At 32.7% G+C, this 18075-nt stretch overlaps 2 protein-coding genes across 6 annotated transcripts in view; both read left to right on the forward strand.

Moving 5' to 3' along the window:
* LOC122406617 (solute carrier family 23 member 2) overlaps positions 1-18075 on the forward strand; it is a 1354473-nt gene that overhangs the window by 1312799 nt on the left and 23599 nt on the right. The window lies entirely within an intron of this gene.
* On the forward strand, positions 12352-14277 carry LOC122406624 (apical junction molecule-like). Its single transcript, XM_043412182.1, has 2 exons — positions 12352-12949; positions 14139-14277. The coding sequence occupies exons 1-2, from the start codon at positions 12388-12390 to the stop codon at positions 14252-14254; spliced, it is 678 nt and encodes a 225-aa protein (XP_043268117.1). The 5' UTR covers positions 12352-12387; the 3' UTR covers positions 14255-14277.

The raw sequence follows: 18075 nt of genomic DNA on the forward strand, positions 1-18075 counted from the left end.
TGTTGGAAATGTTGGTCATTCTAACATTTTATCCCCACCCAGTTGCGGAATTCAAAAATCACCAGTGATGTGTTCTTAAAATATTTTTAAACGGCTCAAATGTGTACAAGCATCTAATTTCATTATACTGATACTATTGGGTGGTGTTCTTCGAAAAAAAAAAATTTTTTGACACAGAACACATAACACACAAATGAAAGTTATATTACATTATATTACACGAAATCTATATGGCTTAGAGTGTGTCGAAAAAAATCTTTTATATCACGCGGTACGTAAATGGACGCTTTTGAGTACGCTTCGCGTACACAAAACCCCCATTTCCGCACCTCGTAATATAAAATTTCGTATAACACGCGTACGAAAAACTTTTTCGTCCTAGTGTTATAATGTACTATTTTTTTCAGGCTCCACGAGCATACTTTTTCTTATCACGCCAAACGATGAAGCTAGCCGAAAGTATAGCTGGAAATAAAATTATTCCAGCCAGCCCACCGCACACTTCGGTTTTTCATAAAAATAACACGTGAAAACAAATTTTGACGAATATTTTGTTACATATCATCCGTAAAAAAAATTTCATAGATATGCTCCTTACGTATTTTTCTACAGAATTTCATTGCCTATAAAAAAAGTCCTCAGAGTCATTAGTCTAAAATCAACCGTTCCGTGATTACTACAGTTTGAAATTTCTATAATTACCCAGTCAGATTTCGCATGCTGAAAAAAAATCGTTAACTACTATAACGACTGTTTTCGAGGTCGCTATTTTCAATGGTGCTACGTAAATTGAATGGAAACCTTTCGCTTATTATATGTTTTGAAAATGGAGCAACGATAAGCAATTTTATAATAATGAATAAATAGTACAATAATAATATATAAGCAATTTCAAGGGTCCATTTTTTTCATATCCTAATTTGGAAGTCTGATTATGTGATTTTCCAATATTTGAGTGCATCAGTTGTGTGTCAAATGTTTGTATTGTCCAAGCATGTACACTACCGGCCAAAAGTTTGGGGACGCTCGTTGAAATTTCTTGACGCACCAAAAGTTAAATTGTTTGATCGAAAAAAGAGATATCGAAATTTTGCGAACGGCAGCTTCGATTTGCGTCTTAATAAAACCTTTTTCAATTTTTTTTCAGTCCGGTACATACTTTTGAAGTTGGCCGTTTTTCCAACTTTTTTTAGCCCTTAAAAATCGCGCGCACATTTCGTAGAAAAGTTTTTCAGTGATATTCACCATGGTAAACGTGAAGGGGGGAGTACTAGCTTTGATTTCATTTTTTACAAAGTTGGTTGCGATTTTTTTTCACCGCGTTATCTCATTTTTTGTGAAAAAATAACATTTTCAAAAAGTACAGCGTCACGAGAAAACTATGAGGTTTTGCAAAAATTGTCAAGAGGGTAAAAACATGTATTTGACGATTCTGTACTCGCTAGAATTTTTTTTTGAATTTTTGGAGCAGATTTTTTGAAAATCAATTATCGTCGAAATGCTGATTTTTCAAATCGCTTTAACTCGGGAATTATCGGGTGCGTGATAAAATGTTAATAGGGAAAATTTTCTTGCTTTTCTCGATAATAATCATTAGAGTTTTTTAAGAAGTTTTTTCAACATTTTTTTCGAAATTTTTTGCCAAATTTTTTTGCAAAACCTCATAGTTTTCTCATGACGCTGTACTTTTTGAAAACGTTATTTTTTCACAAAAAATGAGATAACGCGGTGAAAAAAAATCGCAACCAACTTTGTAAAAAACGAAATCAAAGCTAGTACTCCCCCCTTCACGTTTTCCATGGTGAATATCACTGAAAAAATTTTCTACGAAATGTGCGCGCGATTTTTAAGGGCTAAAAAAAGTTTGAAAAACGGCCAACTTCAAAAGTATGTACCGGACTGAAAAAAAATTGAAAAAGGTTTTATTAAGACGCAAATCGAAGCTACATGTGTCCCCTTTAAAATGCCGTTCGCAAAATTTCGATATCTCTTTTTTCGATCAAACAATTTAACTTTTGGTGCGTCAAGAAATTTCAACGAGCTTCCCCAAACTTTTGGCCGGTAGTGTATATACTTGGACAATACAAACATTTGACACACAACTGATGCACTGAAATATTGGAAAATCACATAATCAGACTTCCAAATTAGGAAATGAAAAAAATGGACCCTTGAAATTGCTCATATATTATTATTGTACTATTTATTCATTATTATGAAATTGCTTATCGTTACTCCATTTTCAAAACATATAATAAGCGAAAGGTTTCTGTTCAATTTACGTAACACCATTGAAAATAGCGACCTCGAAAACAATCGTCATAGCAGTTAACGATTTTTTTCAGCATGCGAGATCTGGCTGGGCGATTATAAAAATTTCAAACCGCAGTAATCACGGAACGGTTGATTTTAGGCTAATGACTCTGAGGACTTTTTTTATAGGCAATGAAATTCTCTAGAAAAATACGTAAGGAGCAGCATATCTATGAAATTTTGTTTACGGATGATATATAACATTCATCGAATTTTTTTTTCACATGTTATTGTTTATCGAAAACCGAATTGTCATTGTTTATCGAAAAATTGTGTATCGAAAACCGAAGTGTGCGGTAGTGGGCTGGCCGGAATAATTTTATTTCCACCTATGCTTTCGGCTAGCTTCATCGTTTGGCGCGATAAGAAAAAAAATGCTCGTGGAGCCTGAAAAAACAAAAAAAAATATCGATTTTCTTCGACACACCCAATATGGCTCTTACATATTTTCTTCATTTGCCGAAAATGAAAAAAATATTCAGTCAATGTAAAGAAATATCATAACTATATGGTGAATGCATTATATAATGTTTTTTGAACTTTCTTTCCTAATCCCTAATTCATTGCATCCGGAATGTACGAATATTTACGCATAACTCACGAGGAACCGTGCAGTTTCAATTATTTGATAAAACCAGTTTTGTTATCTCTATCTATCTTCGCTAGACTTATTTGCCTCATGTTCATAACTGCGATTTTCTGCCACTGTCGATCATTTTTCGCAGTTTCGTACAATTTACCCAAAATTTTGGAAGTACACAGCCATGCAGGAGTATGAGATCGCTAGACAAAAATTTAAGCCGTACTACAAGTTTGGTAGCTGAAAAATCAAGATATTCTAGCTTATCAAACGGCATTTCGAAGAGGAGAAATTTATCTTCATATCCCTTTTCTCCAAATATTATTTATAATTTTCTTTGGATCTGGTACTTATTTTTAAAAGTAGTTGTTTTCTGCGATTTTATTGGCTGTGTAAAATTGGATACAGGACTTTTAGAAATTTTTGGCCGGCTACATTTTTTCGTGGCAACCTTGAAAACAGCTTAAATTTCGTTTTTGAAAAAGTTTCAGGCGATTTCTATCACAAAGTGATCGTATTTTAATCCGACAGATAGCACTTTCAGAATATACGGCCAAACTTGAAAATTTTAAAAGTGAAATGAAATTATCAAGAGGTACAAAAGGTGCCAGAAAACAGCCATTTAGATTTATTTGTGTGAAGTGGCTTTTGGATTCCTGCGAAAGTGATGAACGCAAAGATTCTACACACATTTTTCATTCGCGATAGAATATAAATTCTATTATAAAATGTGAAGAATTTAATTGAAAAGTCAACAAAAAATCTTACCTTAAAATAGAAATCCTTTGTATTCCTTTTTTTCTCGCACTACCCACTTTACACTTAACTTTTTATCCTTGAGACTAGCACAATAACTATTCGAGCCTTCTCCCGTTCGCATATAAACCGACACTGCGTGAAATCGTCGAAGATCAATTTGGTGACAGGTCATCGTTTTCCATATTTTGAATATAGAGCAACCGACATCTCATTTCGAAGTCCTGTTCACGTATTATTATTTTTTTGGTGTGTACTTGAGATTGGTTATGTTTATGTACTTTCCAGAGCACAAACTCGGAACGTTCAGTTTCGATTTATTCAATCCTCGATTTTTTCAAACAGACCTCATACGTATATTCTGTTTTCGAAAACTTTTCGACCAATTCGCCAATTTCTTCCGGTAATGATGGAGCGAATCGGATTTTATTTTACGAAAACCCAAAAAAATTCGTTAAAGATAAGTTTCCTTGTATTTTTTTATATCATGTACACAATTAAACTTTCATTACAATCAGGATGAAACATGTAAGAAGGAGGAAAAAATGTATTCAAATGTTCACAAATAACATTTCAATATTTGATTGAAATTCATTTTTGAAGAATATCGAGAAAAGAAATCATAATGGGGATAAGTTTGATTACAAGCCACAAATGTTCTCATGAATATGAGTATCATTTTCACATGATGGAATTATTACTAATTACATGAAAAATGTAAACAGAAAATTGCTGAAGATTTTTGCTCGTTTTTAATATAGTAGATATTCAAAATCCACGGGGCAATTGATACTATTTGACAGGCGTTATACACATAACATACAGCAATATTACGAAAACAAAACAATGGTCACCTGAGAGCTGTCCGACACGACATGCGCCTGTCACTTTCGCTCATGAATCAGCTGTTGTATTTGAATTTTGTTCAGTATTTATATATGTATATATGGTCTTATCGTCCAGAAATGTTATCGTCTGTTACTGTTGTGTTTTGCATCGTTGTGAAAAACGATTGGTTTAAAAAAAAAAACATAAAGAGTTGTTCATAATAATCATATGAGATCGAATGGATATGCAAAATACGAATAACATTTCAGAAAACCCGTGATGCAATCTGAGAATATAATCGTATTCCTTTTTGAAGCTTTGTGATGATGAAAATTTTTTTTTCCAGTTTTCAATGTCAATGTGCTCACAATGTCCCAAAACATCGAAAAATCATATATAGAAAAAATGTCCGGATGTGTGTGCGCGCGCGCGCGCATGTGTGTGTGTGTGTGTGTGTGTGTGTGTGTGTGTGTGTGTGTGTGTGTGTGTGTGTGTGTGTGTGTGTGTGTGTGTGTGTGTGTGTGTGTGTGTGTGTGTGTGTGTGTGTGTGTGTGTGTGTGTGTTATGGCACTGCAAAATTACAACGTTTATAACTCGGAAACGGTTTGAGATATAGGGCTAACGTTTTGCACAGATGTTAATCTGTACAAGATCTTCATTCTCTGATAATTTTGTCAGCATTTGTAAAAAATTAAAAGGGTGTCGACGCTCTAACTTTCGAAAATTTTAAGATTTATTAATCATTTTTTTTTTTATAAATAAACTATCATAATAGGAAGATTGGTATTGAATTTGGGGGATATCAGTTGAGCGATTTAAATTTTATGATTTTTTGAATATTACGAAAATATGAGTTTGTCAAAAAATCGTGGAACCGCTTCAATTTTTGGAAATTTTGTAACATATTGTGTATAAGTCTGTACTTCCTCTAGACTTTCCGGCAAAGTTGTCGGATATATTTAATTTCAATGTAAATAGAAAAACGATGAAAATTGAAAATTTTTTCTGATGGATCGTCATTTAGTTATTTTTTATGAATTTAAACAAAGAGATAAATTAAAGTTCGTTAAAGAAGGTAGAGAAAATATATTATTTCCTTGTATACAAAAAAATGCTGCAAATAAAAATTTGAAAATTGCTTCCTCTATATATGAGGAGGCTAAAATGAAAAATATAGCACCTCATAGAGTAAGCTTTGAGCATCGTGCATCTTGAGCACCGTGCATCTTGACCATCTTGAGAAAGCAATTTGCAAATTTTAATTTGCACCATTTTTAAAAGCTTTATTCGTAATCGTATTCCTCTATAAGCTTCAATTTACGAATAGAATGCAAATAAGAAAGTTACAATTGCTCTATATTCAGTAGAAAGTGATGGTACTGGTAGTGATCAATATTATTATTATCAAAAACCCATCATGTACACTTTTTTTCGATTTATTTTTAGCTTAAATTTGAAATGCATAAATAGAAATATATCGATCAATTAGAGCAGAATCAAAAATATTCATATCATTCAAATCATTAATCGGGCTTATATCAATCGGCTCCTACGACAACGTGATTACTTTAAAAAAAACAATGAGGAAAAATGTGATCACAATGTTACTAATCTTAACAATTGATAACTACATTTTAGGTATTTCTTTTAGAAAACAAATGGCATGTATCACGAAAATTTTCTTTTTCTTTCCGAAGCAGAAAAAACGTTGACATTGGTAATATTATTTTTTTTTGCATATTTTCAAGCGGAAGTGCTCTCCACAGCAAAAAAAATGAATGGTGATATTTGTTGATATCTTCATCAATTGATTAGTAATCGGGGTTTCAAGGTTTTCAAAATTTCTAAAACGCATATTTTTTCGAATATTATAACTCTTGAGATAGAAAAGATAAACATCAAAAAATTGGTGTAAATACTCTTTTCATGGGGTACTATTTTGAAAAAAATCGAGGAAAATAAGGAATGGTCGTTTCTTAGATTTGTTTTGATAGGAAATCATATTGCCTGGTAGACTTATTTTCGTATTCTGGAAAAACAAGTCAGCCTTTTAATATAATTTCTGTGCGCATGCTGGTCTTGGCTATTCTTTGGGTCAATGACCGGCACAGCTGTAAGGAATCGGCCTTGGACCGGCAGTTCGTCAGAATAACATATAGAGATGAGATAGGAATATAACATTAGGAGCGCTTCGTCACTCTGTTTACATTTACGGAGCGCGATTGCCCTCGTTTTCATTATCGGCTCCGGTAAGAATAGGAGATGTTGGTGATGAAATTTGCATTCTGCATGAAATTGTTGGAGTTTCTTTTTTTGAAAATTACGTTTCGCAAGCGTTATTTTATATTGTGGAATTGGTGGATGCGGTGCCGAAATCATGTTATGAAGAATTATTGTATCAATGTAATGTTGTTAATGCAAATTCGTTCGTTTATGCAGATTGTTCGAGACAATTGACTCCACAAGTGAACGTTTCACAAAAAAGCAAAACTACTCACTTTGTTCCATTTCAAATTGGACAATTACAACAATTACGGTATCACAATTTATAAAAAATAGAAGAATAGATGAAATTAGTATTCGTATTGAATATTCAAGAGTCTATCGACTTCTTCTCATCAAGAGAGTGTGATAACAGTCAGGATTCATCAAAGTGGCGCGTGTGTGTGAGTTTGTTTGTTTGGGTTTACACCCGATGTATTCCACGGAAAGTCGGCAGAGTTTTTTTCTAACCCTTACCAATGTGATTAATTTTATTTATATGATCATGTTGAGCCCAAAAGGCACCCTAATTTTTTTCTAATTTATCTAAACAGTTCTTATATTTCATATTTGAATAATATTTTAATAATCAAAAGACAAATATGGGCTTACTGTAAAAAATGAGTGTTGGGTACCAAGTTATTCAGCTACTGGTCCGGAATGACGGGTGGTCCGAGATTTTTTTTGAATTTTTTTGCAGTTAATAGCTGATAGAACACAGAAAAGATCATTATTCCATAACATGCGATAGCTCAAAATGTTTTTCATATAATTACGAATTTTTGGAATTAAAAAAAAAAATTTTTCCTTAATATGGGTTGTTTGGAAAAGTTGGAAAAATAAGGGTGTCTGAAAGACTCAATATGATCGTATGAAATGAAAATTCACTAAATTTGCGAGAGCCAGGGAAGAATTTCGCTGGTTCGACGTGAAATAACTCATATAAACATGTATAAGCGTTACATAGATTCAAAATGATAATAAAAGCGAATCACATAATTTTGTTTTCTCCGGCTGATCTGCTCAACAGTCTACTTCGAATATTCGACAAGCAAACATTGCAGTAAGTACTCGTACTCGTTAACGAATCTTTTCAATATAGTTTCCATAATGAATAATTCTCTAAAAAAGTGTACTTGCATAAAGTATCTTCCGGGCCTTAAAGAGCCATAAATTGTGTTAAACACTTGAATTAGAAAAATTAATCAGAAATTCGTGATCAGTGACTCAATTAAACCTTCGACACCATGTTAAATTTACTATCGGTTGTGGAAATATATTCGCTTCCATCGGAAGCAAAACTTCAACAAATTGGCACATGAATCGTGCACTGAGGAAAATTATTCATTCAATAATACGCGTGTTATTGTTTTACTTCGACGAATTTCGTTGTATTATGTCCAATAGTATGGAACTCCAACCAAATCATGACAATGTTTACACGGCGTTTTTATTTCGGTTTTGTTATATCGGTATAGATAGACAAAATACATATTTATTGATACACGTAAGTGATATATTAAATGATCCATATGAAAATACAAAAATTTCAAAATATATTTTTTCCAATCAAGAATATTTATATTTGATCGTTATCTGTGTTTTCAAAATCGTTTCGGTTATTCACTCAACAACATTATTATTTACATCAAACACAAAGTCAATAAATGTCCCAAATTTTTTTTACAACATATGTGATTGAAGAAAAAATACGAGTATCGTCATATGCGTTATCGAATTAAATAACATTTTCAATAATCTCATGATAGACAATAATTCTAATATATCATGATTAAGTTGGAATTCCATACTGTCGGGAGAATATTTTGATATTTCTTAAAATACAAAAATGACTAACACGTTCGCTGCCAGTGACCTTACAGAGGCCATCTTCCTTTGCAACTATTTTTGAAATTGTTTCTATAATAATAAATACAGTAGTTCGAAGAAAATTACAAGTTTACGTATTTTATTCTTCGTACCAATCGCGATTTCTTGAGACTCTGAGGCTGAATGTAGTGAAAGCAAATCAATTATTGTTCTTTGATTTTCAGAAAAAATTGTGCATTTTTCCACACATATCTTAAATATTTATTTGATTTATCATCTTTAGTGGCAGTACTAGAAATTTGATACCATACAGATTATATACAAGGCCTTCCACGCCGTTTCACTTAGCCCGAGATTCTGGCCATTTTCATTTTCCTCATTTTTTCGATATACCTCATCGAAGGGTATCCGCATCAATTTCTAGTTTTTTTTTTCTCTTCTCTATCAAGCGTTATATTTCTCGTAAAAATATGGGTTTTGGAAAGTAATTCGGGCGTTCTATGACTAGACAGATTTACAACTACTTCATGTTGATTAATTCAAATCAATTAATTGAAACCAAATTATAGATAAAATTAATAAACGCTTACATTGAGAATATTTTTATCATAACAATGTAGTAGTAGTAGTAGTAGTAGTAGTAGTAGTAGTAGTATAGTAGTAGTAGTAGTAGTAGTAGTAGTAGTAGTAGTAGTAGTAGTAGTAGTAGTAGTAGTAGTAGTAGTAGTGGTAGTAGTAGTAGTAGTAGTAGTAGTAGTAGTAGTAGTAGTAGTAGTAGTAGTATTTATTTGTGCATAGGCTTGCGCCTTTTACAAAGGAGAACGTTTTAAGTGGTTTTACATTATGCTTACAAAAATATTTGGGATCCTAAGGATTTCCGTATCGCGGTGTGCTTAAACATCTAATTGTGCGTCCGATACAGCGCTATTTTAACAAAAAATTATCTCTATCATAACAATGTAATTAAAATGCTTTAAAAATATCATGAAAGATAAAATTTATACTTCAACTTGACTAGTTAATGATTGGGTCGATACCGGTGACACTTAAAATTCACATAGCCTAGAGAATATTTTTATTGTGCGGAAGAAAGTTTATGTCGGTGTAAGGGCACCGAGAAAATGGAATGTTCAATTCATTAAAAAAAAAAGTGAAGCCATTAGACGAATAAAAGCACGTGAGTCAATCTCAAAAGTATGTTGGATGAAATTCCCGCGATTCCCGAATTTTCCCGAAATTCAATCAGCTTTTACCAGCAGTCCTACGTAATGATTGACATCCGCTTTTGACACGTCAAAAACTAAAGTTTTTTCATGTTTTCTTTCTTAAAAACAAAAAAGAGGTTATGTTTTTTTATTTAAAGAAACAGAATCTGCCAAATTTTCTTCACGTATAAACTGTTTTGAAGCTCGAATAACGTACAATTTAATCATAATTAATATTATTGTGAGTTCTCCCATAAGGTACTGTGTTAAAAACTCAAAATTGTAAATGAAATAATCGAAAATTTTGCCCCGTAAGAGGCTCCGGAACTGTGTTCATCCTTATCAGGGTCACCTGAATATCGTCGTTTCATATTTTTGTTTTGAAGAGCACTTTCACTTATAATCTTATAAGTGAATTATTTATAACTTTCACTTATAATCTTATAAGTGAACGTTTTTTCATTTGAAAAAAATTTCGTTATCAGTGATGAAATTTCGTTATCAATAAAAAACATTTTTTGGTCATTGAATACCCCTTTTTCGAGCAATTACCTCAAATATTATGATCCATTCTACGATCTTATGACTGGTCTCATCGTAGACCCATTTTTTCCTTTTTTTTTGTTTAGAATGAATTTAATTTTTGATTAAAGGATCATCATTATTGTTACCCTGATTAACTATAAAAAACATATGAATTTTTTTAATTGTACTCCAATTGATTGAAAATATGTCTCTATTTAAGTGTTTTTAATTCCAACATAGATTTTATCGAAAAATGAATTTTTTTGCAAAATTCATTCAATTAAAAATTTCTTTGTTTTTAAGAATAAATTCGTTCCATTCCTAATATTATTTTTCGAAAGGTATTGGGAAATAACAGGACAAAAACCATTAATTATCAATATATAGCAAAGTAGAAATTTCATTGTTTTCATTTTCGTATTTCCTTATATGCGCTAATTTACGAAATGAATACAAATGGAAACGTTATGATTATGTGTTTTAATAAAAAATTATTTTACTCATTAATTAATATGAATATTAGTAAAAGATTGTAAGTTTTGCACATAAATTGGTTTTTCGGTTTAATTTTAGTTTAAATTGGAAGTACATAAGTAGAATCACATTTTGAACCTACGAAAAGGAAATCAAAAATATTGATATCGTTAAAAACATTTATCGGGTTTATAATAATGATAATCCTTTAATGAAAAATTAAATTCATTATAGAACGAAGACAAGGAGAAATTTGCCCACGATGAAATTTGTCATAGAAATCGTAGATTGGATCATTACATTCTTGGGAATTCTTTGGAAAAAAGCATTCATCTACAAAAAAATGTTTTTTTTATTTTAGAGACAAGAAAAACGTGGACATTGGTAACGAAATTTTTTTTTTCATGTTATAAGCGGAAGTGCTTCAAACCAAAAATATGGAGCAGTCATATTTGTATATATTTCAGTTAGTTGAGGAGCCATCGGGTTATAATGATTTTAAAACGTTCCAAAATTCATTTTTTTTTGAAGACTCCAACTCCGGTCAGAGAAAAGATGAATATGTAAAAATTGGTTTGGATACTCTTTTCACGGGGTACTATTGTAGAGAAAAAAGAGACAAATAAAAAATAGTCAAGATCACGGGATAAGCGAACTGGCGTAGAATGCTTCATACATATGCCTTGGAATGATTGAAAGAATTTGTTTTTTTTTCATTTTCGAACGGAACCAAGCTCAAAAGTTTGGTTTAGTACGATTCCAGATCGTACTATCAATACTTGTGTTTTTAGAATTTGTAGAGGTCCAAAATATACTTTCAGTTCGTTTGGAGCCCTTTGAATGGGAGAATCGGAATTTTTTGGAGAAAATGTTATACTGATACTGAGACATCAGATCATTTTTGTTGAGCGATCAATTCTGTACAAAAATAAGCCAAGAACTTTACAGTACGTCGTACCGTTCGGGAATTATGAAAATCAGAAGGAAAAAAACAGTTATTCTGTAGTATCCTTGTGAGAAATCGACAAGAGCGATGAGCACTAACTTAACATTAATATAAAGGGCTCATATTTCAACTGCTCCATTTTGGTATCTAAACTAAAAATTTGAGCTTGGTTCCCTTCGAAAATGAAAAAAAAAAATTGTGTTTAATCACCCTAAGATACCTCCGTGGATGATACCTATATAATTTAGTATCGTGATAAGAAAGCTCACCACATTGAAAATGGAATTTTCATTTTGATCCAACAAAATTCATTTGGTCAAAATGTATTTCATTGATTTAACCCTTGATTTTATTTGTAGTTTTTATGCCACAGTTGAGGTGTACAGATCTTCGCTTGTATCTTGAGGAAATGGCTGAAAAAACGATTTGTTGCTCAAAACAATCGATATTCGGTTGATTTCTCAGGATATTTAATCAGCTGATTACGATTTTGTACAACCAAACATTCCGATCTTTTATTCGCGCTATTGAAACAACGAAACGCTCGTTCCTTACGAAAGGAAACTTTTCATGTACACGGATTTTTCTTATATAGCAAAAAAAGTGGTCGTGAAATGAAATACAGAAGTAGTTAAGTTCGTCGGATTGTTAATTTTGAAATTTCAGATATGGGAAATTCGCATTCGCAGAGAGAGAAAAAGGAGATGGAGAGAATGGAGATGGAGAGAATGGAGATGGAGAGAATGGAGATGGAAAGAATGCAGATGGAGAGAGTAGAGAGGGAACTGACGTTGGATCAAATAGAGCGGGAGAGATTGGAAGAGGAATGGATAGAGAGGAAGAGATTGGAAGAGGAACGGATAGAAAGGGAGAGATTAGCGGTGGAACGAAGGGAGAGGAAGAGATTGGAATTGGAGCGGATGGAGAGAGAAAGAATGGAGGTGGAACGAGTAGAGAGGGAGAAATTGGAGCTGAAACGGATAGAGAGCGAGAGATTGGAGATGGCAAGGTTGATAGAGAAACGAATGGCGATGGAGAAGGAAAAAGAACGAAGGAAGATTGAGGAGCAGGAGAGAGAAGAGAAAAAGCGTTTGGAGAAGAAAGAAGAAGAGACTGAAAAAATCCGGGCGATGGAGGCCCACATTCGAAATTTACGGATGCAGCTACAGCTGCAACAGCAAGTGCGACAGGAGGACATTACGCCAAATGCGAATCCGAGTGTTGAACGACGTAAGGATTGTAGTCAAAATTCATTCATTTTCTACTCGAAGCTTTCAACGTTTGCAGAATAAACTAGAAAAAAAAATTCAGTTTCGCAGACTGTCGGTAAATGTTTCCGAACGAAAGTTCGGTAAAGTTCCCTTAGTCTTTTAATTTTGGTCTTTCTAGAAAATCTCTACCTTTTTAACGATAATTTCTAAAACGTTCTTTTTTAGTTTTTTTTTTACCTCAGTCCTAATTGGGCCGCGTTTTGAGATAAAATTTTTTGACCTTCATTTCGTGAGTGAATTCGGGAGGTGCCGGTGACCTCAGCTTCAGCTTTGTTTTTGGAAAAGTATAATGCGATCATTTTCTGTCGAATTATCACGTTTTTGGCGACAAAAGACAAATGTAGGAAATTGCCGGACATCTCAAGAACTATTGGATGGCACAGAATGTTTGAGGAGTAAAAAAAGTTGCGTCTGCGATTTTTTTTAGTCGCTGAAATTTCCTTCGATTATTTTTTCGAATTTTTTTCTCCATTAATTTCAAGGAAAATCTCATGTATATTGATTATTGTAACTCTAGAACGATCGAATTTTTTATGGAACTTGAGATGAGAAAAAAATTTTACTTCCTTTATTTTCACTCTTTAAAATTGTGTAAGATTTTTCTGCTTTTTTGTTATCCATTAATTTTTACTTTCTACCTCAATAAATTGATTGTGTTTTTTGAGAACTTTGAAGTCATGTTAGGATATCCACAGTGATAAAAGTGTCATTTTTATACTTAAATTTTTTATTATTTTAATGTGATATTGATCAAATGTGGCATGGAACACCGATGCAGAAACATCCAATAGTTCTCGCGATATGCGGTAATTCCCTACATTTGTCTTTTTTCACCAAAAACGTGATAATTCAACAGAAAATGATCGCATTGAACTTTTCCAAAAATAAAACTGAAGCTGATGCTACCAGCACCTTTGAGGATTCTCTCACGGAATAAAGTACAAAAAATTTTATCTCAAAACGTGGTCCAATTGAAACCGAATTAAAAGAAAAAGCCAAAAAAAGGAATATTTCTGAAATATCTTGGTACCCCAAAAAAAAAATGTTGGAGTCTTTCTATTTATACCAAAATGAAGCTGTATGTCTGCCCTTAAAAATGCGCGTGGCGGCGTCTAAATATTTGAGACATTTCCTGGCAATGATTACAGACCGGTGGAGAGTTGCTGCAGGTCGAAGCCGAGCAGCCTGGTACCGCCGACGTCGTGAGAGACAGCGCAACACGCCGTACTGCCCTGAATGTGGGAAAAAACAATATTATTATTAAAAAAATAAAATATCATTGTCATTATTCCCTTTGTTTGAAAATCTCTTTTTTTCCTCTCATGCGCGAATGAAATGTAGTTGCTGAACTTTCATATAATTGTGTACATAATGGTTTTCGGAATCGTTGAAGACAAATTTGAGATCGAAATAGTGTTATCGAAGTTGTCGACTACCGAAACTGTAGCTCCAGCTTGTAAATTTTGTTTACTACACTGAGAAAATGTACAAGATATGGAAATTAAACTTGCTGCATAGGTTATTCGGAGGAAAAAAATGCAATCCAAAAGAAAAACAGTTTGTGATCCACGAGCTTCTTTTCGTAGCTCATTCATATCGCTATTGCATCTCACTTTCATATTTTTGATCGTATTTGTAGTCGGAATTCAGATTGTGTGCGCCGAAATCCATGGAAGACGTACTCGATCTAGATCAATGACATCTTTCCGGCACTCGTAGCTGTGATTTTCACCAATTTTCGCGATCTGTTGCAATTTATTCAAAGTTTAGAGATTCCATTATAAAAATTTTAACTCATCAGAATAGTTAGAGATGGGCCAAGTTTATTGTATGCATAGGGTGCGTTATTTTAGGGGAATTCTTTTTACTCCTCATGCGCGAAAGTTTTTAGTTAATGTCCCAAAACGAAGCCTAGAGAAAGGGTATGGTTGTCACGCAATATTTAGCAGTCGTAAATAGAAGTTGAAAGCTTCTCATTTGATCACCATTGAAAAAACTGTTGTCCTCATTATTTTTGGTGCCGCTCTACTAATTATCAGGTAACAATATTTTCCGAATGGATTTACATGGGAAGCTTGACATTCTAGAAGAATTAAATACATTGAACCCTGTCCGTAAATTCAATGCTTTTCTTGGCATCATGACTAAAAGTTAATTTTACATGAAAATTTCCACTTAAACAGCTATGACACCTGAGTTATTGAATATAGAAAAAAAATCAAATGACACTTTGGTAGATAAACAAATTTGCTAGAAACATATTCCGAGTTGCAGATGTATTCCATTTTAAACAATCTCCATTTTTTCGAATATGATTTGTCAACTTCATTGAATATGTTTCTCTAATACGTTGAAATGAGAATCTTAAGTGATTATTTCCGGAAAGAATTTAATTGCAGGTTTCAGTTGAAAAAAAATTTGTCGATCCATTAGATTTTAATGTACAGTTATAAGATGATCGGAAAGAAAGAAGTGGCGGGAAAGAGGGGGGGGGTCACATTAATTCGATGAAAAAAGGCAAAACTTGAAGAAATTTTTTAAACGCTACAAATAATACAAATTTATTTAATTACATTACATTCTGACATCATAATACAATATATCAACATTATTTTCTAAATTTTTAAAACCCCAACATTAATAATGAACTCGATGATAGCAAAGGCAGTTTAGGAAAAGTTGCCCATCGGTGAACAGTAAAAATCGAAATCTACTCACTTGTTGCCTGAAGGAAAAGCCTATTTTTTATAGTAAAATTATTAATTATGAGAAATTGGGCAAAACCTCTGGTAAATATACCTGGTCAAGCGCGCACAAAATCCTCTTAATCGTTGACTCGACTTATTTCGTTTAAACAATTCCAGCAATGTTTGGAGCATTCAAAACCATAAATATCTACTATATCGCAACGAACCATCGTTGTAACTTTAAAAATGGCAGCAAAAAGAGTATTTAAACCAACGATAACAAGTTTTGTGTAGTTATCTTTTGAGGTCTTCTCCCTTCGTAACTAATCGATCTGAATGTTTCCGCGTTCACTCGGTTCGTGTTTTTACCTCCTGAATTTCGTTCCTTGCACTCATTTGCATACCTCCAATAGTTTTCGTTATAGGCAAAGCGAAATAAATGCGGTTTTTTCACATATTTGTTTACGAAAATAAAATGTGGAGCTGGAGTACTAAACAAATTTTAATTCAAAATGTATGAGTTTAAAATAATATTCTCAAAAAAGGCAGTGTTTTTTGTTCGTGTATTCTTATTAAGTAATATATGATCCTGTAATACGGGAGCCAGCTTCTATTGTCTCATATTCGGCTAGCTTTCCTATCATGGACAAATAATATTCAGGTATACAGTTGTGTACCACCCACGCATATTATGGTGATGCCAAGAAGATTGATATTTTTTTTCTCAGAACTCCAATGCAAATCGTTAGTACATAAAAAAAATTAATTGTCCCAGCATTTCAAATTTTTAAAAAAAATTTTAGATAGGGCTCAAGCCACTTTTCAAAATTTTCCTGTTTTTTTTTCTCAAAAATCGCGAAGCCAAATTTTTTTTTTGCTCTCATAGCAGAAAGTGTTAGTCCTTCATGGAATCATAAATCTAATTAAATTTTATCGCTCACAAAAAAATTGTAAGGGTACCTTGCAAAATTCATTTCTTTTTTTTCTGTATATTTAGCCATAAATTATGAGATTAAAAAAGGTGTGGCTAAAAATTACAGTTTTCGTCGTCCTTCCAAAAGAAAAGGTGAATGTACTTTGCAAAAACATAGTTTTCAGAATTACATATTATAATAATGATTCTTACGTTTTCTCAAGCGATTGAGAATTTTGACAATTTTCCTGTATTTTTCATGAAGGTAAATACTTTAATGCACGAAAACCTGCTAGGACATCGTACAAAAATGATGATGTGCTAAATAAAGCTGTGTTTTGCCAAATTCAAATTCTTGATTTCAAAGTCTGGTATTTCACCGCAGAAAATTTAAAATTTGGGAATTTTCAAGTTTTCTCGGGCGTTATAAAAATTAGTAAAATATTGTGACCGAATTAAGTTAGAAAAAGATGAAGACTATTGCGTGCAAAATCGCAAATATTTTTCATCAAACGTTCAAAATCGGTCTCATTTTTTTTGCGGATTAAAAAAAATAAAATTAATAAAATCGCAATAGGTGTATTGTACAAAGTTGCTTTCCTCAACAAATTTAAATAGTCTTTGATTGTAAGCAAAGAGTTCGGAACTAAATTTTTTTGCGATTTAGAATTCATAAGCCTATATTTATTATCCATTAGAATTTAGTCAAAATATTTTACTAATTGTTATAACAAATGAACAAACTAGAAAACTCGACAGAATAACAACCGTCCTCTTTACGGCTGTATTCAAAAACAACGCTGCTTCTAACAGCTGTAGTCTCGAATGAGAAAATCAATATGTTGTCTCCTCTTTTATCATAAATCTTTTGTATTGCAGCAAGTCAACAATTCTACTCTCAGTAATGTATTCAATAACTGTTCTCCTCGAAATATATGCTCAAAGAGCGGAGTTGGTATCATGTAGAACTGTGATGATGTAGCTGCTAGTTAACAACTCTGTCGATAGTCATTCTCGATAACAACTCCGCTCCTTAACAACTGCGGATCTGAGTAGAAAACGTCTACCCTCTTTAACATATCACACTGGAGTAGATATGTCTTCTCTTGATCTACAATATCTCTACTATAATATCTCTACTATGATTTCAGAAATCATCATGAGTAGAAATATTGAAGATCATGGATTGTACATGAGTAAACGTAGAGATGTTATGAATTTCGGAGTAAAGATTTTAAGAGCAGAGTTCTTTTTGAATGGAGCCATAAAGAGGACGATTGTTATTCTGCCGAAAATTCCTAAATTATAAAGTCTTCTGCCGTGAAATAGCAGACTTTGAAATAGAGAATTTCAGTTCGAGAAAACTTTGAAAAACTGTTTATGCAAAATACTTTCACCCCTCCTTTTGAGCCCCACCCCTTTTGGAAGGACGATAAGAATGGTTATTGATAGCCACACGGTTTGTAATCTTATCATTTATTACTG

Source organism: Venturia canescens, chromosome 2 (assembly GCF_019457755.1).
Source record: "Venturia canescens isolate UGA chromosome 2, ASM1945775v1, whole genome shotgun sequence".
In the NCBI taxonomy this organism is placed as follows: Eukaryota; Metazoa; Arthropoda; class Insecta; order Hymenoptera; family Ichneumonidae; genus Venturia; species Venturia canescens.

What these genes read in the sequence shown, in the direction of transcription:
- LOC122406624 (XM_043412182.1), top strand. Translation starts at nt 12,388, where the DNA reads ATGGGAAATTCGCATTCGCAGAGAGAGAAAAAGGAGATGGAGAGAATG. An exon ending in GAATCCGAGTGTTGAACGAC is followed by an intron (nt 12,950 to 14,138) that starts GTAAGGATTGTA and finishes CAATGATTACAG; the next exon opens with ACCGGTGGAGAGTTGCTGCA.